Source organism: Eublepharis macularius, chromosome 19 (genome assembly GCF_028583425.1).
Source record: "Eublepharis macularius isolate TG4126 chromosome 19, MPM_Emac_v1.0, whole genome shotgun sequence".
Lineage (NCBI taxonomy): Eukaryota > Metazoa > Chordata > Lepidosauria > Squamata > Eublepharidae > Eublepharis > Eublepharis macularius.
The window spans coordinates 1,283,410-1,308,841 of NC_072808.1; the positions used below are offsets into that span (position 1 = coordinate 1,283,410).

The 25,432-nt window shown below is 45.3% G+C and overlaps 1 protein-coding gene across 1 annotated transcript; it reads left to right on the forward strand.

The window, feature by feature from the left end:
- Positions 1-986: 986 nt before the first annotated feature.
- C1QL4 (complement C1q like 4) lies at positions 987-22,918 on the forward strand. Its single transcript, XM_055003322.1, has 2 exons — positions 987-1,634; positions 22,739-22,918. Exons 1-2 carry the CDS (start codon positions 1,077-1,079, stop codon positions 22,916-22,918), a joined length of 738 nt encoding a protein of 245 aa, XP_054859297.1. The 5' UTR covers positions 987-1,076.
- Positions 22,919-25,432: the final 2,514 nt, after the last annotated feature.

Sequence of the window (25,432 nt, forward strand, 5' to 3'; positions counted from 1 at the left end):
TGCAGGCAGAGTGAGCATAGCCCTAAAGAAGGAAGGGGTGTGAGAAGTGTGTGTGTGTGGGGGGGGTGTTGGCACAGAATGCATCTGTCATTCCAAAGCGATGCAAGTGCCCACACGCGGCACAAGGAAGGCGTGTGCCTCTCTGAGTCTCCTTCTCCCCCACCCCCCACCCCTTGCAGAAAGGTGGCCGTGATGTGTGTCCACATGGGTTCCCCACCCAGCAGCACCTGAGGATGGAGGCCTCCAGCCCCCCACACTCCTGACCCTCCGTCCCTGGCTCATGCAAATGCAGGCAGAAACTCAAGCGGCTGCTATGGATGGGATGAGACACTTCCAGGCTCCAGGCAGATGCTTCTCAGTGGCTGAGCCTCGCCTCCTTTGTGAAGCACCAGAGGTCGCTCTGGTTGGCTTAAAGCTACTTTTTGCATCTTGGGCAGCTCAGTCGGATCTCCTCGTCTTGAGTTTGTGGAAAGGGTTTTGCATGTGCTAGGGAGGGGTGGTGGATGAACTGGTTGTTGGGAAATCTCTCTCTCCCCCTCCGGTTTCCCGTTGATGGCCATATGATCTGGCACAAGGAGCCTGGAGCGGCCACGCCGTCACCAGCTGAGTTCTCAAGTGCAGAAGAGAAAGGAAGGCAAATATATATACACACTCACACACATGGGCACACACTTTCTTTCTGATCATCTCCACCCCTAACACATCTGCTGCTGCTGCTGCTGCTGCCGCCGCCGCCACTGCTGTTCTCCGGGAAGTGTGAGCCAGCCAAAAGAGCCTACCGTAAAGGCAGCAAGTATCTCGAGGAGGAAAGAGGTAACTCAGGGAAGACAGAAGGAGCGGAGCAGCCGAACAACTTGGGACAGAGTTTGCCAGCCAAATCAACAAGTGCTTTAAAATCAAAGGGCATCGCAGTGGAGCATCACTCAAAGGGCACCAACGCTGGGACCTCCATCCAGGTGGTCAACGCCTGAGAACCTTCCACCATTACCTCCAAAAGCGAAGACGACTTCTTAACCCTGGCCGCCTCCAGGCTGAGCCATAAAAAAAGGGTCATCGGAGCCGCCGTGGGGGTGGCCATGGTGTTGGTGCTCCTGGTGGCCATCCCCTTGCTGGTGCACAGCTCCAAAACCACCTCCCACTATGAGATGCTGGGCAGCTGCCGCATGGTCTGTGACCCTTACACACCACAAACCCACGGGGCGGCTTCGGCGGAGGCAAGCCAGGAGCTGGCCGTCATCTCACCCCCTCCTTATGCCTCTGGAGGAAAAGGAGACCAAGGAAGGAAGGGAAAGTCTGGAATCCGGGGGCCGCCGGGCCCTCCAGGCCCTCCTGGCCCCCCAGGCTCAGCAGGAGAACCGGGGAGGCCGGGTCCTCCGGGGCCACCTGGGCCAGGCCCTGGGGGCTACATGCCATCTTTCCCTAAGATCGCCTTTTATGCAGGACTGCGGAAGCCGCATGAAGGGTATGAGATCCTACGCTTTGACGACGTGGTGACCAACGTTGGGAACTACTACGAACCACTGAGTGGCAAGTTCACCTGCCCTCTTCCTGGCATCTACTTCTTCACCTACCATGTGCTTATGCGTGGGGGCGATGGCAGCAGCATGTGGGCAGACCTGATGAAGAACGGGCAGGTAAGGAGACGCCCCCTACCCTGTGAGGCCGCCCCTCTCCCCTCCCAGAGTCACCCTCTGCCCCTCTTTCCTTTTACAAGGGCAATCCCCTCCACCTGTAAACCGTGCACTGACTGCTCCCACCCAAAGCTTATTGTATCCTCCTATTTCACTGGAAACACAATGGTTGCTCCACCCATTTCGTCTACACGCCGTTCCCACTCCACCTATAGCCCCTCTAATTAGGGTTCCTCATTTCACATGCAATCTATTTTCACTTACCTTCTCCCCACTCCACCTGCTCAAACATTTGACCCACTCCAGCTAGTAGCCACACCCACCCCTTTAGCTCCTCCCTTGTTAATGTCCTGACTCCTCCCATTTGACCTCAGTGGCTCCTCCCATTCATCTTTAAAATCTTTCCAGCCCTCCACCCACCCACGAAGACACAGCATTGACAGTTCCTCAAAACTTAGTGAAAGCTCACGTTTATTTCAGTTACAGAAACTTCTCAATCACCAACTGGGAGCACAGTTCACCTCAGCTCTAGGGACTTATGTTAGTAATTTGCCAGAAAGAACAGGTTTTTCCTCCCTAGGGAAGATTGAAGAGGGGAGTAGAATTATAATTTCTCTAACTTTAGGGCAAGTTATAAATCAATTAGAAATTACATTCATTCCTGCAAATAATGTACTTTTACTGCTTCCTGAGGAGGCTTTTGATTCACCCAAAATTAGGCAACTGTGTCAATATTATAAAGCTCTTCATAGGTTATTTATCTGAGGAGCCAGGTAATACTGAAAATATCCTGGTCTTTATCAAACACTGTTCATTCTAATTTTAAGGGTTCTCTTTGAGAAGGAAAAAAATGAAGATAAGGTTTGACGAATGAGAAATGCATATGAAGCACTGTATTCCTTTGAGATTCATTTAACATTCCCTCTGTCATTAAAAAAAACGTCTCTGTGGATTTGCAGCCCTGTAAAGCTGTCAGTCAAGTTTAAAAATCTCCTTAAATCAGAAACTGCACTGAGATCTAACCTCCCTGCTCCTTCTCTCCATTTAATTTTTATCCTATAAAATATAAAGTAATAGGCAATCTAGTGGAAAAAAATTTGGTCATTCATAATTCTGTAAGGAAAATCAATGTAGATTTAAGGGAAAATCAGAACATACATATGCATATATTTAAGCTAGCTGGGGAAGGGTGGCATTTCTTTTAAAATGTTGCTTTTAAGAATTTAGTGTGAAACTTTACTTCGAGTATTATAACCAAACACATACTCTTTGCTTGCATACAGGGAAAGAAGAAACCAAAACTTTGCACAGACCTCACAGCCTGCAAACTTGCAGTCCCCTAAAGATTCTCAAGTTGAATAGGGTTTTCAAAAACGAAAGAGGAAGCGCATCTTATTTAATTCTTGAAAACTGTGTGAACTGGTCTTGTGAGCATTGCCTAAGAGTCAAAGATGTAAAACCATTTTCTTCTTTCAGTTAGAAGAATATTATAGAAATTTAACAATTTATTAGAACGAGATTATAGGATGCATAGAATGCATACAGAACAACTTTGGCTTACTACATTTGCTCACAGTTATAAACTGCATGCTACACAAAATATACATTTATATTTATCTGGAGCTTACATGTTTATTTAATCGTTTGTATAAATTACCTCCATACATCTCTGCATCTTAAAGAATACAGAAGATAAAGTATGTGTAGGCCTAAAATGCTACATATATATACAGATGTAAATACATTGTAATGATTTTCCAGTATGTATTTCTTAGTATTTTATCACTTTTCTTACTGAATGCATATGTGCATTATGTCTATGTTGTATTAAAACATATGGAGATGTTGCAGGGATAAAACATCATTATGTTTTAAACTATGCTATATTTCACTATCTAGATTTAATTTCATTTGAGGCCATAAATGTATCTATAAACATATAAATATAAAATTAGTTCTTGTATCCATACCTACATAATATATACTCGACAAAGTATCACTGATCACACAAATCTACACAATTTATATGTACATGTGTACCTGTTACAAAACTTTGTAACAGCTTTATTACCACTTTATATTCATATGATCAAAGTTTATGCACAAACATCAATGTATCAAAACATATAAATAAAGAGACGGCACTAAAGATACGTGTCAGGATTCCTAGTCCGAAAAGAAGAGTTATTTATAAAATGCTGACTGAATATCAAGTGCAGACCAGCCATTCAATATTTTCTCGCATGGTACATGATTTCTCTCTCTCTCTCTCTCTCTCTCTCACACACACACACACCCACACCCAACTAAGCATATCTATCCATCAAAATCCACCTTTTGTCTTTCGGCTTTCGCTAATTTCCAATAAGCTTCTATAACCTCTGCCTTATCTTTACATTTTTATAAGCAACCACTCTGAAGCTGCAGGTGGGTGGAAAGTTTTCAATAAACTCATCTCTTTTTATTTAGAAAAAGCGTACAGAAGGATCGCTTATTTTATTGAATGAGCTTTCATGGATCCCAGAGGCAGGAAGTAGGATATTACCGCCCCCCCAAAAGAACTTTTGTGTAACATTTTAAGTCTTTTTTAAAAAAATACTTCACCTAGGGCACCAACTTATCAAATATATGATGTTAAATGGAATGGTTTAGAGTCTCATCTTCAACTCTTTCAGTTTGTTAAAGATAAATACGTCATTGATCTGAAATTTAGAATGCAGCCCTGTTATCTCTCAACAAGCCACCCGAACTAATGAAAGCAACACCTCAAGAGAAGGCATCTGTCATCTCTTTTCCTCAAATCAATATACGTATGCATGTGCTAGCTGAGAGGTCTGACAAAATGCTTTGGTAGATGCTGAAATTAAAATAGTATATTTATATGATATATTATACAGAGAGAAAGAGAGTGAGAGAGTATTTTATGTCGAAAGGTGTTTTAAGAATCCAATATAATACTGCCGTACAAAACTGCTGATGAACTAGACTCAAAAGGGATTTCTTTCTAATGCCCTGTGCTTCCTAAGGCCATTTGGCAGAAATTAAATTAGTTTAACGGCATGTTTCTTTCACATTGCAATGACGACACTGTTTCCCATGTTATGGATTAAGGCTGTACAAAATGTGGGTTTGAAGCAGTATCGTTAGTATACCACAGTCAGGCGCCCCTTAAAACATGTGGGGTAAACTCTTAATCCGAAGCACATACGGTAGCCCCAATGACAGAGCGTAATGCAGAATTGCACCTGTTGGAACTCCGCCTGACTTGGGCCTGTCATCTCTGAGCACTTACGACAGGTATGATTAAATCATACCTTCTAACTAAAACAATGTTTGGGTCAGTTTCCTTAGAAAACTCACCAGAAGAATCTACTGAGGTTCTGGAATAAAGGATTCCAAAGTGGTATAGAACTTCTCTCCCCTCCCCCTTTTCATTGCTACACAAATATTAAGGTGTGTTCCAAAGCCTAATTGCCTTTCACTGTGTTAGTAGATCTCAGGTACTTTTTTAAAAAATTGGAACAGAGTCGATTTCATACAAGCCTTCAATAATTTCAACATTAATATCACAGTTCTGTCTCCCTCTCAAAAAAATATCAATTCATTACTAACAATATTTGGATATCAAAAGTGCTACCAAAGATAAGTTCTGACTTCTGCCTTGGTGTTATAAAACTGGCACCGCTCAATATGATTGATTTTCAACCAAATGACACCAAAATTGCACCAAGTTGACGGTGTCCCACCCACCCCCGGCCATCTAAGTGATACAGTAAAGCATCCAAGCACCTAAGATACATTTGGCATGATGTATGCTTCATGAGTGTCCTCTGAGCCCCACCAGCCCTCCAGCTAAGAATAAAAAATTTCCTTTCCTTAAATAGCCACTTAGGTTTTCAAGGGGAGCGGTGCTGAAAGTTGCAGTGAAAGGGTTAATGTACATGCATCTTTTTTTTTCCAAGAGAGACTTTAAAATAGATTCCGACACCTTCACAATTTGTGCTTGGCGAACAGGAACAATTGCCTGTTTATTAAATAATAAATAGCAGGAAGGATAGGAACTGACACGGCACGTGGTAATATTGGTTCAGTCAACTTTTCCCCTGAGACCCGTTTGCAGTCAATTTGTCAGCGAGGAGCTTTTTTTTATTTTAGTTTTAATACCAAAATGCCTCCTGTCAATTGAGATCAGGGGCGAGCAAGACCCATGTCTTTACCTTTATTCCCTGCGTAATAGAGACTTTCCCGCCCCCTTCCTTCCCTTAAATTTATGTAGTTTATTTTAGCAGGGAATTAAAACAGGGGGGAAAATCACTGTAGGTTTAATTTGCAACTGTGCTATAAATCCAGCAGCTCCACCGGGGAGGAATCGTATGTGAGGTTTCACTGGGGGTCAGTGCTGGTATAATTCAAAAATATACAGCGAGACCTCAAAATACACAGAGATTCGAGAACTGACCGTCTAGCATACTTTCACAGAAATGAAACTAAATAGAGCAAAATAGGGGCTGGACCATTTTTTTCTGAGTCCCTAACTTTATTCAGTTTTTACCTTCTAGCCTGAAGTTAACTAGGGTATAAATTGACGGACAGGACACCAGGATTTAGCCCCATAACCTTTTTTTGAATGACAGGTCTCAGTCCTGCAATGTAAAAAAAGATGGAAGAGGGCCTTTGAGCATATACAGAGTGCTTTTATCTCTCCCTACTCCACTAGCAAATTGTAATAGCCAGACTCTAACCAGTTTCAAAGGCCAACGAGGGTAATTCTATGATTCTATGGTTCTAGGGTAGCTGTAGTCAGGCTGGAGCTTTAGCACATTTCTTGTTAGAAATCATACCTTGAAGAGTCACCAACATTTGTTTCTAGTTGCACATTAATCTCACTTGCCCCGCTTCCCCCTTCTTAGACCTTTCCCAACCTTCCCAGTGACATTTCTCAGATATCTATGGCAGCTCACTATGAAAATGATGGGCAGAAATTAGATAGGAACGCTTCTGCCTGGAACTTGTATACGGAATTTGCATCACTTTGACTGGGGTTAAAAACAACACACTCAGGCACATTCGGGAAGGACGCAGACACAGCTGTGTTTTTTTTCCTTAGCACTGTTTGGTTGGGAGAAGTATGGCAGCACCCCCCCTCCTCCCCCATGTAGTAAACCCTGGAGCATTCCCAAGTAGATCAAACTGGCTCTTGCCTTTCTTGGCCAGTCGCTCTCAATATCCATCACTTTGTCAGACCCAAATCCCACACCACAGGGACATATTCGTAGCCTCCATCCCTGGGCTTTGTTGCATGTAGTGTGTCCCCCCCCTGCCCCCGCTCAGCCTCACTTTCAAATTCTATATCCACCTCTAGAATGCCTTGAATGTGAGATTTACCCGTTAATAAGATGGTTGTGGTTTAAATATCCTAAGACAGCTGTTAATGAAATAGCCAAGGACGGAAACTTTCCAGGAATTCCTATCATCTCCCAAGGTCTTTTCTCTAAACCCAGATAGATAGGAGCTGGTTCTGCTCCTCTGCACATGCTTTGATGCACTCTTCCTCGCTGTGGTTCAGAGGACAGATTGCAAGGCAAAGCCCAGCTCAAATTAAGCCCCTAGGTTTGCTTCCCAAGTCTGACAAAGTGGGCTGTAGCTCACAACAAACGTGTTAGTCTTTAAGGAACTACAAGGCACTTTGTTGTTCTTTTGGCTGTAGCTGATGAAAAGGAATTTCCCAAATCTAGAATTCCATCCAACTCCAAGGCAGGGTTTAATGGATCGGGGTTAAGAGAGCAAAACAGCCTTCCTTCCAGATGATCCGCCAGCCTCTGTGTAGTTGGGGAGGGAACGCAGCATTTGCGCTGCTGCAGAATTTGCTGGGATCCAACCCCACCCCCACCCCGCCCCCCCAGCAGGAAACAGGTGTCCACAATGACAGAATTAATTGGCCACTTCAGCAAAGGGGAGACGGGGATTAAACCGGCCACAGAGAATTAGCCCTTCACTGGCCTTCAGAGAAGGTCCCTGTCGGGGTCGTGTGTGTCGGTGGCTTGCACAGCTGTGTCAGTCATGTGAATAAACAGAAGGGAGTCAGCTGTCACTCAAAGCCTCGTTTGACCACTAGGAATTTATTTTTTTTCTTTAAAAGGGGGGGAGGGCAAAAAAATGAAATTGCATAAGCGCTAAATTTAGGAGTAGGGTTTTTTTTAAAAAAAAAAAAAACCTGAAAAATAACCACTACCACCCCTACAAATGCCTCAAAGACATTGACATTAAGAAAGCAAAAAATAAAATACAAAGGGACTCTAACTAGGGGACGGTCCCTCTTCATTTGCTGAGCTTCTGCGCCGTTCGGATTGCACAAGAAGAACACCAGCAGGTGAAACCGCCCCACAGCGGCCTCTGTGTCCCCCAAAACATCTTTCTCTGCTGACGTTCCATTTTGTCATACAGTTCTACAGGGCACAGGAGGTCAGCCAGAAATTCTATTATTGTTTATTTGCTTTACTTATATCCTGCCTTTCTCCCCAAGGGGGCCCAAAGCAGCTCACAGCATTCTCCACTCCTCCATTTTATCCCCATGAGGTAGGTTAGGCTGAGGGCACCTGACAGGCCCAAGGTCACCCAGCCAGCACGCTTCCATGGCAGAGCGGGGATTTGAACCTGGCTCCCCCAGATCCGAGTCCAACACTCAAACCACTGGACCACACTGGCTCGGTTTCTACTTTTATTCAAAGTACCTGTGGGATTCTCCACTTTTCATCTTCACAACAGCCCTGCGAGGGAGCAATTTGGCCAACTGACCATTCACTGAAAAGAGGAATTTCACCAAATCCTGGTCCTCCATGCCTGTGGCTCTACTCGCTGCCTCAGGTTGCTCAATCACATGGATTAACAGCTAGAATATCACCAGTGTTATAACTAGGATACTCCTGTGGTGGCTTCAATGCTGGTCAGACTCAAGAAGTGCTGGGCTCAAATTCCCACCAGACGAGGAAGCGCACTGGGAGACCAGTGAAAATTCGATCAAATTCAGCACTCCGACCACCACACCAGCATCCTAGCTCTAACCCTAGTGGTGTCCTACCATTACCTCACAGGGGCATTCCTTGCAGGGCTGTTGTGAGGATGAAATGGGATAAAAATTTTGTCTACAGGAAAGCTTTCTAAGAATCATAAAGAAACCACAAGCACTGCCATTACGACAACTACAGTGAGTCCCCATTCACATTCCATTGACAGTAAAGGAATTCCTTTGGCACGATCACAACCGACCTCATACTGACACCGATATTTTTTAAACATTATTGCTTGTGTGCTATTTCTGTAGCAGAGATCATCTTACTGAACACTGAAATTCACTCTTCAGAAACACCCCAAATAATATTTGGTTGTACCTACATGCGTACATTTCAGAAGGCAAAAACATGGGTATGATAAAAGCCACAAAGATTTTTAAAAAGAATGCGGGCACTTATGCTTATACCATTATAATGACACATTTCTCAGCAGTTTCAGCTTTAAAGTTTCATCTTTAAACTTATGAGAAAGAGTACAGGACTCCTGTGCTCCATATACTTGTTTACTGATCCTGTTTTAATGCAGGAATTCAAACATCCTGGCTGCCCATTTTGAGCACTAAACACTAAATCACATTGTCCATCAGGAAACGGATACCAAAACCTGCTCGTATGCTGTGTATTTTTTATTTTTCTATCTCCAGTTCCCCAAAACGTCTCATTTTAATTGAAATCTGCCCCCAGGAGCGCTCCAAAGTCCACATCCTTCCATCAGAGTGTGAGCAAAAAAACGCTAGAGGAATTACGGTCAGTTCATCAACAGACAGCAATTCCTTTCGACTTCTCTCCAGAGTCATTTTGAAAACACATATACATTCCCGGGCTCTGTGCTGCTCTCAGACACACTGTCATAAAAACCCTCATTGCATGCAGCCTGCCAGCTCAGGCTGTGATCCTGTCAGCTTATCCAAACTTAGCTGCCTCACTTGTTGGACAGGAAGCCACCAAGGAAAACCAGTGGATCAGCAGGGGGTGCTCTCCCCTACCGGCAACAAAGGGCCTTAGCCATTCCAGGCCAACTCAGGGTCCGGGGACTCTTACTTGCGGTAGTCAGCTCCTAGTCGCACCCCACTCTAATGCTTTGTCACTGTTCGGAACTAGTCACCACACCCAATGGCAGACTCAGACACACCTCAGTGTCTGAGGAGCCAGTCAAACACGGCATGTTCTTAGCCAATAACTACAACCACCACAGGGTGGACAGGTCAGTGCCACACTCAGAGTGGTGACCAAAGTCGGTGTTATTATTATTATCCCCTCAATACAGCTGGGGAGCTCGGGCTCAGAGGAGGGGCCACTTGCTGAGTTCACGGCAGTCGCGGGAGCCAAACTAGCAGAGTGCTACAGCAGCTATTCTTAGGCTAGTTCAAACATGGAAGGGGACGCGCCAACACATGTCCTGGCCAAAACCAACTAACTGAGTGATGCCACTCTATGAGATTTTGTTGGTACCACTTTTAAATCACCAAGAGACAATGCCCATCAAAACAAGGGGCGGGACCACAAGGACTTGTGGGAGGGACGAGAAAGCCCACCTCCCCTCCCCCACTTGCTGCCAATTCCACTTTCCGCCTCTCTCCACCCCAGCTGCTGCGCACACTCCTTCCCCTCCCACTCCAGATCGTCACACAAGTGGGCCCCCCCAGGAGGTTGGCAACTCTAAAAGACAGCTGATCTTGCTATCTCAGTGAAAAACTAAATTTTCAAATGCTTCCATTCCCCCATTTTAGAAAAATGACAATGTCCCATAACTTTCTTCAGCTGTCTCGGAGCCCGCCGCTACCCAGGAATACAGATTAGGGCATGCTCATATAGTTGGTTAGGTGCTAAGCTATATCATGTATCAGAAACGACATCGCACAGAGCTACTGTGGTGCAGAGGTTAGTGTCAGACAAGGATCTAGGAGTCTCAGGTTTGAATTCCCACTTGCTGGGGAACCTTGGGCCAGTCACAAGCTCTCAGCTTAACCTACTTCACTGGGTTGCTGCGAGGATAAACTGGGGGAGAGGAGAGAGATGAAAGCCTCTTTGGGCCCTCAGAGCCAAACTACAAGTGACGCCTTACACAGGTTGGACACTTGTCAGCTTCCCTCAAGTTTTGATGGGAAATGTAGGCGCCCTGGTTTTACAGCTTGGCTCTCCATTACAGCTGCAAGACCAGGATGCCTACATTTCCCATCAAAACTTAAGGGAAGCCGACTAGTGTCCAACCTGTGTAAGACGTCACTTGTAGTTTGGCTCTCAGAGCCATTTTGGTTCAGGAAAACAGTGTGTAGGGGAGGTGAGGCTGGAACCTCTTCTCCTGGTGCCGGGGAGGTGAGGCTCTTCTCCTGGTGCCGCAGTCCTGATCCAAATTCAGCCCTAAGGCATTGGGGTCAGGGGGATGCTGGGCTGCCTCATGGCCAAATGTGTCATGTACTTGGCCTCAGCCTTCTGAACTTAAGGAACTCAGGAGGGCAACTTCCATCTGGAAATGTATCAGCCAATAGCTGATCAATTCAAATGTCTCTTTAGCCCCAAACAGAACACATCTGTCCCAACATCAGATAATGTGTTTTGCTAAACTGAAATGTGGATGTCAGATATTCCAGGGAGGAAAACACGTGCTTTGTTGTTCTACATGTCTATGTTATTGTGTGCGTCGATAGATACCCCATATTACAGGAGGTCACGTGAATCCACCTAAAAATTTGTGCACATTTCTAGTTCTTGGCTTTGTGTTGAAGATTTTTTTAAAAAATCGAATCAACTCTCCCCAAAATCAAAACTTTTCCATCCTTTTTTACTTTGGAAGATTCAGTCACCATCGGGGCAGTTTTGGGCTATCAGGACTCTGGACAGAAGCGCCAGTGCTTTTATGTTACCTTTTTATTTCAACTCACTAAAGAGTCTGGAGAAATAAATAAAGAGATGAGGGGCATTTTTAGTCAATTTCACAAAAGACTACAGGCAGAGAGCAAATTCCCCAAGCAGAATTTGAACCAGCAGCTCTGGGACTGAGCAGATTCCTCATTAAGTCTTGTCCACTGCCCAGTGGTTCTCGCCCCAAGTTTATGGCTCCAGAATAAGCTCCACATGGCAAGTTTATCCCCCTCTTTGTTGATACAAGCAGTGTTTCATCTCCCCTGTTGACAGCTTGATCCATGTAAGAGCGCACTCTATTGTCAGAGATTTGTTTGGAGAGGTCTGCTGCAGGCCTCTTTTGATCTGTCTATCGAAGGAATTTATTACCTGGACACTGTCACTGTAGACCCGTACCCCCTATCACTGACACACATCTGTCCTCAACACACACGTACTCGGAGGAAGGCTGCACGACACACGTCTCTCCCTGTGAACTGTGGCACTCAGAGCCAAAACACACATTAAGAAATACCTGGGTTCAGCACGTGTTCTCTTACCTCAAGGTTTGCCCGATCTGTAGGAGTCCTGGAAGCTTAAAGTTTAGCATTTACAGAGCAGCAGAAAGGGGAAGGGAAATACAAGCGCCTGTATTTTAAGCTTTAAGCTTCCAGGACGCCTTTAAGCTTCTAGGACGCCTACAGATCCTTTAAGCTTCCAGGACTTTAAGCTTCCAGGACACCTACAGATCTTTAAGCTTCCAGGACACCTACAGATCCCGGCAAACTTTGAGGTAAGAGAACACGTGCTGAACCCGGGTATTTCTTAACGTGTGTTTTGGCTCTCAGGAGGAGCAGAGAAGGCTGGCCCAAAGCGACCCCAGGCATCCCTAGCACCGCAAGAAGTTTAACCCCAAACAAGAGGCTAAGCCTGCAATCCTGTGCATGTTTACACTAGAGCAAGTCCTACCCGGTTACTTTCAAGCAAGCACACACAGGACCAAGCTGCCTGAACATTCACAGACTGTTCTCCAAGCCGTAACGGTAGGACCCGTCTAGGAAACACATCCAACATGGCTCTTTGTATCTCGGAGGATTAGAATTACCACCGATTTGGACAACAGTAGCTTTGCTGACCCTGCTAGTTCATGTGGACTAGCACCTGTAAAAATGGAGGAACAGCAGCACCTTGAACGTGCAAATTACCCCAAAACTTTACCTCTGAGAGCCCACCTAATTGACAATGCATCTGGAACATACAATGCTGCCTTATATTGAATCACACCATTGTTTTGTGTTGCAAGCAGATAGTAATTCTCCGATTCTGTTTCATCTCTCTTATCTTGGGGATATATGTTAGGATCTTCATTAAGAGAGTCAGTAGCCCGGTTTTCCTGAGAGTAAAGAGAGCAACCACTGACTCTCCTCCTCCGGGTCATGTAACGGACTAAATCTATTAGATGTTTTCACATTATTTAGAAACTCTGAATCAAGCTTGCTCATGTTGCTAATTACAGGATTAATCTCTCCGCTTGAAGCCAGCTGGGTGACCTTGCGTCAGTCACAGCTCTCTCAGAGCTCTCTCAGCCCCACCCACCTCACAGGGTGTTTTGTTGTGGGGATAATAGTAACATACTTTGTAAACCGCTCTGAGTGGGTGTTAAGTCATCCTGAAGGGCGGTATATAAATCGAATGTTGTTGTTGTCTTCAAAGGGGTATTCTCTCTTGCAATTCATATTAGCAATAAAACTGGATAATAAGACTCAGCTAGCTAAGCACTCAGCTAAACCAAACCCAGGCACTCAATGAACATCCCCCTATGTCCTAGACAGATATTAGATAAAAGCCCTCTTCTTCTTTCTGCCCTGGGTCCTTCCCTCAACTTATAAGGATAGCCAGACCTAGCCAGACCCCCCCCTCCAAGGAAACAGAAAAAGCAGAATTAGAACAGAGGCAAATGGTGCCACTTGTCAATCAACTTGCCACTCCCGTACTCAAACAGGGAGGGGAGTGAGAAGGTAAACGGGAAATAACCCAACTGCTGAACAAGCCACGAACAAGGGTAGTCCAATTAGAATAGTAAAATGATACGGATACGGCTAAATAAACAACTCCCCAGTTCAGGGCTCAGCTTGCAAGTCAGTTTGCAAGCATTACGTCTTAATTAGGAAATTGGAGCCCTAAGAGTTCACTTTACTAGCTAGAGAGTTACTGTCTTTGGAATGCCACTCTCTCAACAAGTCAGGTCTTACGAAACTTACAGCTAATCTCACCTTTGGCTTTGGTGTATTAAGGTTAGACTGGCTGTAGCTTTGCAGGGTCTCAGGTCTTCCATATCGCCTAGTATGCGATCCTAGAGGTGCCAGGAATTGAAATTGGAACCTTCTGCATATAAACAACAGGCTCTACCACTGAGCCACGGCTTCACTTCTGAAGAGGAAAAACGGAGGCAGGAGAAAGCGATGGCTTGGCTGGAAGACAGGGATTGTCTTCCTCCACGTTATGCGGCTTGGCTTAGTTGCTTGAGCCAGCTGGAGCGTTTGGCACTGCAAGACTTTCCACGGAGCTGCTCCCGGGCGCTCGATGCACGCTGCAGCATAGATAATATGGGCTGCTGAGGAGGAGAGCAGGGAAGTATCTCCCTGCCTCAATGGAGGGGGGGGTTAGGCCAAATTAATTTTGGGACCCCTCCTGCTTGAGGCACGGCCCCATTCTCACTGCCCAGCCTGACAACCCGTTGGGATGAGCAGAAATGGGTGGTCCATTCTTGCCCGTTGTGAGCAAAATCAGAGCCTGTGTCATGGTTGCTTTAATAGTTCCCTAGCAGAAAAAGAAGTTTCTTTGATTTCTAAATGACCACAACCTCATTTTCCAAAGGAATCCATAGTATATCAGAGACAGGGGCTTTGAGGGCCAATGGTGGGAACAGGCAGGTAAGGTGACGAGAACACTGTTATAACTGGGTACTTCGGGGAGTAAAACTTCGTGTTCTTTTCTGCATCACGGTGGATGAAGATGAGTTGCTTTGAGTGGATATTGTTTACATTTTTTTAATTTTTTCATATCATACTGAATGCTCCTGCTAAAAAAAAATTAAGCTGATTTAACAATAATGTCACCTAGCAGAATGCCCTTACTATCAAACACCCTGAGAAAAAAATAATGGGAAGAAATATCTGATGATTTAAATACAGAATTATGATCATGTGTTATTCTGTCAAAGGATGTAGACATGTATTACAGTATCTAACTCACATTACCATCCTAAAGAGTTACACCCTTCTAAATCCATTGAAAGATTGGCTTAGAAGGGGGTCATATTCAACTTAAGAGAACTTTTGGGAAATGAGCCCCATTGAATAAAATGGATTTACTTCTGGGTAGACTTACTTAGGACTACACTGACTGTTATGCAACTTTAGACTGCACTGACTTTGACAGGAGAGCGTTCAGCACCAGTTTTTCTCAAAATGAGTTAAACATGCTTAGCTTGACTCTTACTTTTCATCTCATGAAAAAAAAAACGGCTTTGCAAAGTCTAGGAATTTAGTAAGTGATCTTACGGGCATACAAAGAAATCCAAAACAGAAATCTTTTAACCCATTAATTTCAGTTACTTACTTGATACTGCAGTCCCCAAATGCCTGTGGGTTTTATGTCCAACCGTTTTCATTACGCTCCTAGACAGCATAAAGGCTCAGCAAGTTTTAGTTATTGCAGCAACAAATGGCTTTACATCCTTGACCTGGAAATATATGGATTACGGAACAGGATAATTGATTTAAATCAATGGTTTTAAAAGCTGTCTCCTTTTTCTCGGAGATTTCCATTACCTTGATTTAAATCAATCAACCCTGCCCTTGATCATAGATGCAAATGTTTGCATTTGGTAGCAAATCAACAACATTTCCGAGCAGCAGTGAGTGAGAGAGAGAGGGAGAGAGAGTGCTATGAACTATATAGAGATATATAAAGATAGATATAGAACCCAAACCACCTCGCCCCCCCATTCCAGAGCCACCTGATAAATCTCCAACAAACAATTCTTGTAGCGCCTGGATTCCACTTTCTGCCCTTCAAAGATGACAGATCTATTTCAGTGTCTGTCTAGTCCATTTTGTTTCCAAATCAGCCCAAGGTTATCATATTTTTGGATTAGAAAGACCCATAAAAAGGTTGAAAGAAAAACACAATCACAGCATCCTCCCCCCAGGCTTCTGAAAATGCTTTTGGATAAGTTGATAACGGTGTTGGTGCATACATTTTTTTATACTTAAAAATAAGCACAAGTGTATACGTATATTTTTGGCATATATAGACAACAGGTGTACATTTTGAGGATACATGTACACAGGTGACCAGCACAGAAAGCCGATGGCCTGGAAATAGGAGGCATACATGAATAGGTACAAAATCTTCCTCCTGGTTTGTACAGACAAGTGTACTTTAGGGTGCTTGCACCCTTGTGTATTTGGGCATGTATTTGTGTGCACATCAGTCTGCATGCACGCTTGAGTACGAGCAGGTTGGTAAACTGAATTTTGCTTTGTCGCAGGTTTGCAAAAAAGGGCTAAGCAGCATAAGCTCCATTACTGAAGTAATTAATAATGCAAATGTAGTTAATGTATGTTGTGTTAATTCTGTTTAATTTAATTACATTTCATGTCATGAAACAGCCAAGGGGAGGGAATCACTGATCCAGTGCAGCGTTTCCCAAGCTACGAAATCCATTAGGTTTAATTCAAGATTTTCTTCTTGACATTTTCTTTCCACATTTCATAAAGCTTTTGTTGGGAGGGAGAAAAGGCATCCAAGCCCAGATCATTCTTTGCAATTATTTAGCATAGTGAGAGATCCAGAGGAGTTAGCCGTGTTAGTCTGTAGAAGCAAAATAGAAAAGAGTCCAGTAGCACCTTCAAGACTGAGCAACTTTACTGTAGCATAAGCTTTCGAAAATCACAGCTCTCTTCGTCTAGATGCAGGGAGGGTATCAGCATAGCGAGGTTTACATTTTATGAGAAACCAGGGGTGTGTTGTTGTTGTTGTTGTTTAAAAGATGCTGCTCTTTAAAATTGAACCCTGGTTGTAAGCCAACAAGAAGGTGGAGGTTTGCGGCCCAGAAAAGGAGACATACAAGTTTTCAAGAGAGATGCCATCTTGGTTTTGTGCAGTAAAGGATTTGGAGATCTTCAACGGAAACAAGCTAACTGCAGCTTCATTATCTACACTTGGGTGTTTTCCACATGGTCACTTTACAATGTGGCAGTGGAGAACGCCAATCCAACTCATTAAAAAAGTATCTTGTAGTCTGGACTTGAGTCCCCACCATGGAACTTGCAAGGCACATCTGTTCATGGTTGACAGGGGGAGAACATGAAGAGAGCATAACGTATGGTGGTGGTGGAGCGTGCCCTCAAGTCAGAGTTGATTTATGGCGACCCCTGGTGGGGCTTTCATGGCAAGAGACTAGCAGAGGTGGTTTGCCATTGCCTGCCTCTGCAAGTTTGGTCTTCACTGGAGGTCTCCCATCCAATTACTAATCAAGGCCAACTCTGCTTAGCTTCTAAGATCTGGTGAGATCAGGCTCACCTGGGCTATCCAGGTCAAGGTATCATTCATAACATATAGTCAGGAAAAATCAAGAGATGTTGCCCATCTCAAAGAGGGAGTCTGTCAAAGCTGGAGCTCGCATGCTAGCACAACACTCAAAACCAGTGTCTCAGGAGCCACACCTGTGGCTCTTCTGAACACATCTGTTCTTGGATGTGGCACCCACACTACATTTGAGGAAAGTGGGAAAGGCGATTGCTTGGTGTGGCTTGTGGTTGGCAGGGTGTTCCCACCTTGGAACAGCCACCACTCGAGTGTCTTACAGGACAGGAAAGCTACAATCCTCCCTGAGCGGCAGGCCTTATGCCAAGGAGGGGGGTAAAAGGACCCCCCTTCTAACTATTCCCCACTTTTTCCCATGCCCTCATTCCAGCACCCAGATGGCTGGGACAGCAAACTGGCCACAGAGGAGTACAACCACTACCACAGCAGCCATCCAGGAAAAGAACGTGCTAGCCATGGTGGGGCAGTGGCGATTCTCTCGATGGTCAGCTTGCTCTCCTCAGGGTACCTTGGCAACCTTTCTCTCCCCAGAGCTGCTTTGCCTCAATGCTGAGGAGACAGCAAGAAGAGAGCAAAGCCCCCCCCCTCACTCCGGACATGTAAAGGCTAGCTAAGGTTCATCAGTAGTGGGGAAAGACAACTGCACATGCTCAGAGGTACTCTGGACATTTAAAAGGTTATATTCCCAGTTATGGATTGAATATTAATAGTTATATCCTATATGGTGTGTTTGGTGGGTTGGCATAATAACAACAACAGCAACAGCATTCGATTTATATACCACCCTTCAGGACAACTTAACGCCCACTCAGAGCGGTTTACAAAGTATGTTATTATTATCCCCACAACAAAACACCCTGTGAGGTGGGTGGGGCTGAGAGAGCTCTGAAAGAGCTGTGACTGACTCAAGGTCACCCAGCTGGCTTCAAGTGGAGGTGTGAGGAATCAAACTCAGCTCTCCAGATTAGAGTCCCACGCTCATAACCACTACACCAAACTGGCTCTGCATAAAGGGCATACAGTCATGATGGGGGCCTTTTGGCTTTCCTCAAGTTACAGAGTGAGTGCCGCTGCTCTAAACCAAAAACACACCACTCTGCCATTCACTGATAATCCTTATTTCTAGATAGCGACAATAGTTCCGGAGGGGGCGGCTTCTTTCACAGCCCTCTGCCGCCTCTGGCATCTCCCCTTCTGGAGCCTTTGTCCTGCTGAGGCTCCGTTGATTCAGAGTTTTAAGCAACAAGGGCGGTGGGGCAAAGGCTCCGGTACTCTAGAGGGGGCAGAGGGCTGTGTGAGAATCCATCCCCTCCGGAGTGATCTCCGCCAGTTCTGTCTGTTAAAACTACACTTCCCAGCTAACATTGTGTCTCCCGACCCTTGATGAACATACGCACCCAGGCATCTGGTGTAGAGAGACTCTGACGGAGGCAGTACTAGTCTTGAAGCAACACTACTCCGGTAACACAGAAATCCGTTGTCTGCTAACCAGATGCAAAGCTGGCTTACAGACAGGATTCCAACGGATCAAACCCATTTGGGCTGCTACTCTTCTGCAAGCCTGTGTCATTCAAAGCACATTCCAGAGCAGCTTTTTAAAAAGAGCCGCTTAAATACCCATCAAGGTCCGCAGTCACCTCCAACCACCAGTCCACCGGATAGCTCAAAGGGAGACTGTTGCGTAACACCTAAAAAACATGTTCCAAATCAAGTAGGAACAGAAATCTTTAGTGTTTGTCAGCAGACCATAATCCACTTCCCATGAAACCAATACCTTTGCCTCCCAAGAGTCAGTTTGGTTCAGTCCCCAAATGTCTTCAGGAAATCCTTCTTAGTAGTTTATTTCTACAGGGTTTTTTTTGGGGGGGGGGGTGATGGTGTTCTTTAACAATGATTCTGCCAAAGACGTAGAAACAGTCACCCAAGCCACAAGGACAGACATGTTGCTAAGCCATTCAATGAAGTCACAGTGCTGTAGGAATGAGTTCCTTGGTTTAATCACCTAGTCACCGAAGGGGAAAAGAGTCTCTCATGAATTTTGTGTGGTCTTTTATTTTATATTTGGTACATTTTATTCCTGCCCTCCTTCCAAAGAGCTCAGGGGGGCATACATCAGTCTCTCCCTTCTGTTTCAGGCTCACAACAACCCTGTAAGGTAGGTTAGGCTACGAGACAATAACTGCCCTAGAGACATCTAGCCAGCTTCACGGCAGTGTGGGGATTTGAACCCGTGTCTTCTAGATTCTAGTCTGACCCTTTTGCCTGAGGAGTGGCGGGAGAGCTAATTAATTCAAAATAATGTTTTACAAAGAGATGAAGCTGCTTTCACCCCCTCATTAAAAATAAAGCAAATAACGTCAATGTCATTCATTGACAAAGGTGCTCCAGAGTGGGCTGGACTTCCTGTGGTTAAAGATCAGGCCTCGCTTGGTTGGGGATGGTGGAGGCAGAAAGGGCGAATTATTCATCCGTTGAATTCCTGGCTGCTAACCCCATGGAGTGAGGCTCTTGTGTCTCCTTGTTCTACTGCTAAATTTCCTGATCCAGAAAGCACAAGTGTTTCTTTTATCGCTCCAGGTCAGCGACAGTATTGAGGGATGCTGCGTCCCCTTTACTGTGGGCCTGCAGTCCGCCTTTCCTTTGCCCTTCTTGCTTTTTCTGCATGCAGAACTCCAGTTATCCCCCTGCCCTCCAAGAGGAAACAGAGCTAAGTGTGAATAGCGAGAGGCAACCCCACGGGCACACATCACCACCACCGCCCTGCTCTGGGATAGAACAAGCTGGCAGTAACACACCCACAATTATTTCATAGGAGCTCAATGACCATGAATTTTAGAAAAACACAGGAAGCCTGATGCTAGCATGGAACTTAAGGGTTGTTGTGGAGGACGAGATGCAGAAGAGACACCTGTTGAACCTGAGCATCACCTTTAGTTCTTGTTGGGATTTGCAGCAAGGAAGCAGTTTTCACCTGCATTCATTGCAAGGTTCTCTTCTCGGTGCAAATTTGTATAGACTTTGATCAAGCGTCCTTTTAATTGCCTTCTCACCAAGACAAACAATCCTGGCCATTTTCATCTCTCTTCATTCTTTATTTATAAATCGGAATGATTTTTAGAGTCCAGGGAGCGGGCTCACGAGAACATGTGCGTTCAGCTCAGAAAAGTCTCTGCCGGATGAAGGCTTCATTACTTTTGCTACTACCTTTTCGAAAAAAGTTAATCAATGCATTAATGCAGCAAGGAATCTTATGGGGAAATAACTGCAAGAAAGAAGTTCAGTGCAACAGAGTTACAACCTTCAAAGTCAACTGAAATCAATGGGCTTAAAAGGGTATAACTCGGTTTAAGATTAGAGATGGGCACGAACCGAAATACGAACCAAAGTTTGTGACGAACTGGGTCGGTTCGTGGTTCGCGAACTGGCAGTTTGTCAGAGCCCATTTCTGACGAACTGCCACGAACTTTAGGCTGGTTCGCTTTGTTCATTTTTTGGTTTGTCACTGCAGACAGCCTGGGCACTGATCAATCCGTTTCCTAGGCAACGGGATGGACTTCCTGCAGACCTTCTGCTAGCCTGGAAGTGATCTTCTGCTGACTCCGAAGTGACAATTTGCTGACCTGGATGTGATGTTTTCATGAACCAAATGAACCAGTTCGTGAACCGGGGCAGGTTCGTGAAAGTTCGTGGTTCGTGAAATGCAACAAACAACGAACCGCATGGTTTGTTTTTCCCCCGGTTCGTGCCCATCTCTACTTAAGATGACACTGCAAGTATGGCACAAACTCCCATCACTAATGGGCAACTGTGCCGTTACTAAACTTTTAATTTATTTATACCCCACATTTCCTCACCAATGGGGACCCGAAGCAGCTTGCAATTTCATTCTCCTTTCCTGTCAGGTAGATTAAGGAGAGAGAGAGAGAGAGAGAGCATGATGTGACCAACCCAAAGTCCTCCAGCAAGCTTCCATCCATTTACTATATTTACAGTCAATCTTTCTCACTTTCTCAGATATGAGGGTCCATTCCCATGAAAGGCTTTATATGTGATAGCCAGAACCTTGGATTGAACCTGGTAGCTGATGGGCTGCCAAGGAAGTGACTGCAGAGACAGGCTCTGCCCAGCTCCCATTTATAACTGAGCTGCACCATTCTGTACCAGTGTTGAACTATTACAGTAGGTTAGACTTGATGTTCCCACGACATGGATCCAGATAGCCAGATCAGCCAAGTTGAGGAAGGGGCCATCTTCCAGGTTAGATAAAGTTGGAATAAAGCATGTTTGGCAGCAGCATTAACTTGCTTCTCCAGCAGTAATGCTAGATCCAGTACAACCCCTAGCCGCTTAACCCAGTTACCAAGGGTCAGCAAGCTTCCATGGCAGACTGGGAATTTAAACTTGGGTCTCCCAAATCCTAGTCCAACCACTACACCATGCCTGATCATAAACCTGAAACAGATTTCAAAACAACATTTCTTCTGCAAGGCACTGCTTGATAGTTTGCCACCTCTAACAGCCCCCACCCAGATCCCATCCAGCCAGATCCCATGGAATGCTTACTTGGAAGTAATCCCAATTCTGTCCAACTGGATTTACTCCCTGGTACACATGACTGCAGCCTGAGAATGTTTTTACAGGTGAGACTTAAAGCAGTTTTGTGTAAGTCAGTTTGTAAGGCAAACAGAAAACCTACAGTGGTCAGAATGAACGGTTAACCTTGCCAGCCAAAATTATACCCTCACTGACCTGCAGGTGACTGTAGCAAAACTATCTCAGGTTGAATCCAGGGACTATATTTACTGAAAGCCTTTGCACAGATGGACAAGGGCTCGAAAATAATAGTGAGTTGAGATGTACTGGCAGGTAACCCCGGCTCTGTCTGTGAGCCTTGGCTTCCTGTTGTCGATCTTCAGTTATTCTCTGCTTCTTTTTGTTCAGTAGCTATTCGCTTTGTCTAGCACCGTGTGCACTGCACCATTCAAGAGCGGAATCTGTGCACCTGAAACAGAATTCAGCATCTTGAGAATTTCAGTTTTAATTTTGTGTCTAGCCCATATGGCGAAGGATATGCTTGAAAAGACAGGAGAGCTGCCTCATAAGCTATCAGCTACAACTGCCCTTAAAAAAAATCACTGGGAAGAGCCAATCACAGGTCCCCTAGCATCTCATCAGTTCCGATCCAGAGGCGACAGTAAAACAAAATAAATGTGTGCCCATCCGCCACAGGAAAGGAAGCCTCTATCAAACCACGTTCAGTTCTCTTAAAGGGCATTGTCTGCTTGATATATTGGATGTCTGGATAGCAATCAAGTGTGAGGCTCTGGGCCTCGTGTAGATCTTTTACCTTGCCCACGGCTAGCTGCAGTATGCAAATACATGCAGCTGGAGAGCTCTGACTGTAGTTGATTTAGGTTGCAAAACTTTGGATGCCATTTTAGGGGGATTACGCCTCTGATTTCTTCTGGAACAGAATAAGCAAAGCATTGCCCATTGACAGCTCAAAGGCCTACTACAGGCTGCGGAGGGGTCTCCCTTCAGCCCTTCCCTTATGACCTGCTAACGTCGTTTTTTTCCTCCCAGGTTCGTGCCAGCGCCATCGCACAAGATGCTGACCAGAACTACGATTACGCTAGCAACAGTGTCATCCTACACCTGGACGTGGGTGACGAAGTCTTCATCAAACTGGACGGCGGGAAAGTTCACGGGGGCAACACCAACAAGTACAGCACCTTCTCTGGATTCATCATCTACCCAGATTGAGCCCTCCTGGCTCCTGCCCTCCCCCCCCCCTTTGCCTACCCAAACCCTTCCCCCTCTGGGTCAGCTCAATCTTCTTCTTGGCTTTACCATCTCCCTGACCGCAGGGGATCCCTTCTGCACGTTCCAATCAACACAAGGATGGAACAGACAGTTTGGAGAGGGGAGACTCTACCCTCCCCCTTGGGTCAATATGCTGTTTAGAGGGTGGGCAAAATAAGGGATTTCGGGTGCATGGGGAACTGGGGTGGTAGATACAGGGTAACACAGTATCGTCCTGGGAGGGGCCCTGGTCCGTCGCAGCCATGTCCCCCAGAGAGGTGAAATCCAGGTTGCAATATCCCTATTTTGAAGGAAAGGTTGATTAATGCAAGGAGGGGGTCCAAATCCACTGATGGTGGGCTGTAGGGTTTATTTCTATCTCGTTCCCTCCCTAAATAATGTTAAGGAGAAAAGACTTAGAAAGTGAACCGTTTCATTAGCTCCCTTCTGCAGGAAAAGAAAGGATGCCTCTTGTATATATTCCACAGACCGAATGATCAGTTGCCTGTGGTAGAGTCGTTCCTTTGTAGGCTATTTACCCTATTAAAAAAGCCAACAGAAAGGTCTGTTGGGAGGGTGGGGTGAAGGCAGTAAGAGCAGGCTCTAGTCACCGTACTCCTGTTTCCCCCTAGAAGGTTGGGCTTCCCCCCCAAAATGTCATTTGGGAAACACGCTGGACTCTGATGGTGTGTATAATGTGGGAAGGGATTCAAATAAAAATCGTGTGTGTGTGTGTGATGGGATTCCACAGTGTGAGTCCACAGCATTTCAGCAATGAGAGAGAACTGTTCTTTTGAATGACGCTCCGTGCCCCACTATATCGAGATAACCCCTGATGTACACATGTGGGCTTTCAACCCCAGATTCTTCCAGCCATACTGAGCCAAGTATTACTGGGACTGCCCCCTCTATGACGATCCGTTTTTCAGCTGCATGAATATATATAAGTATCCACGTCATAGAGACTTTAAGCCGGGACAGAAAAAGACTCAGTCTATGGGTGCCATTAAGCCTTTGTATGTAAATATCTAATTGTGGCTGCCCTGGGGACAGTGGAAACAGCACCACACCATATTGCAACTCTTGTCACACAGACACCCTTCCAGCAAGGGCAGCCCCCCCCCCCCCAGTTCACAGCTTCCATTTTGGAGTCAAGCACGGCTGCTGAGATAGCTGGTGGGATCCAGGTGTATGGCAACAGACCACCACAGCTACCCCAATTCACACAGCAGTAACACCAACAGAATTTGCACCATCAAAACCACGTTTGCCTCATTCATGTCCCACGACTGCCATGTACATATCAAAATAGTACACCATCCAAAAATATATAGTCAAAATCTTGTTATATTTTTCCAGTACATTTCAATGTTGCACTAACCTCACAAGCACATTACAAGCTGATGCGGGACGGGCGGAATATAAATTGAATTAAATAAATAAATAAATAAACAATTCCCAGTTTCCCCCAAGCCCTTGAACCAGGCTCTAAGACTGTTTCTGCATGTACTTAGAGGTGCAGTTAACCCACAGAACTAGGGTTGCCAGCCTCCAGGTAGTGGCTGGAGATCTCACGGAATTACAACTGGTCTCCAGGCCACAGAGATCAGTTCACCTGGAGAAAATGGCTACTTTGTGGGGGGTGGACTCTATGGAATTATGCCATGCCGAGGTCTTTTCCCTCCCCAAACCCCTCTTTCTCCAGGTTTCTCCAGGTTTTACCCCTCAGATCTCCAGGAATTTCCCAACTTGGAGCTGGCAACCCTACACAGAACTGTGGTAGCTTTTTTTCAAGTATGCACACGTTATCATTTGCCAGCTGCGTACATAGTGGTTTTTTGCTGAGTTTTCCATGGACTTACTGGGACTACACTTGCTCCGATTTGTTGTTGTTGTTGTTGTTGTTGTTGTTGTTGTTGTTGTTGTTGTTGTTGTTGTTGTTGTTGTGTTTTTCTGGCTTTTTTAAAAAAAAATTGCACTTTCTGGCATATGAATGCTTAAAACATTTCTGAAGCAACCTCTCACTTCTCACTCGAGCTCCACCCAGTTCTTCTCCCAAAACTCCTGCCCCTCCTCCTCTACATTTTTGTCCAGTTGCAGACGCTTGCAATAGGAGCTGCAATTCTTTCCCTTTTTGAATTTTTCTAATTTTTCATTCCGCATTCTAGCACAACAGCACGTGTGCAAAAAGAAATTTCAGAGGAGGAAGGGCACCTCTCGTTGATGGCAATGAAAGCGCCCAACCTCCCTTCTGAAATAGCTTTTTGGGGGGTACGTATGGAGGTTTTCCTACGACCTAAGAACAAAAGGGAAGCACGTGTGGGTACTGCATGCAGAAGTTGAGTTGTTGGAGTGATTCAGCAAAACACAGATCTAAAGCAGGAAAAAGGTGGGAACAGCGGGCTGTGTGGAAACCACCGTAGTGCAGTATTTAAACACGACAAGCACTTCAGAATGTGCCGATACAACTTCAGG

Excerpts from the sequence above, each read along its gene's own strand:
- C1QL4 (XM_055003322.1), top strand. The coding sequence starts at position 1,077 with ATGGTGTTGGTGCTCCTGGTGGCCATCCCCTTGCTGGTGCACAGCTCC. Across the intron at positions 1,635-22,738 it reads ACCTGATGAAGAACGGGCAG|GTTCGTGCCAGCGCCATCGC; the intron begins GTAAGGAGACGC and ends TTTTCCTCCCAG.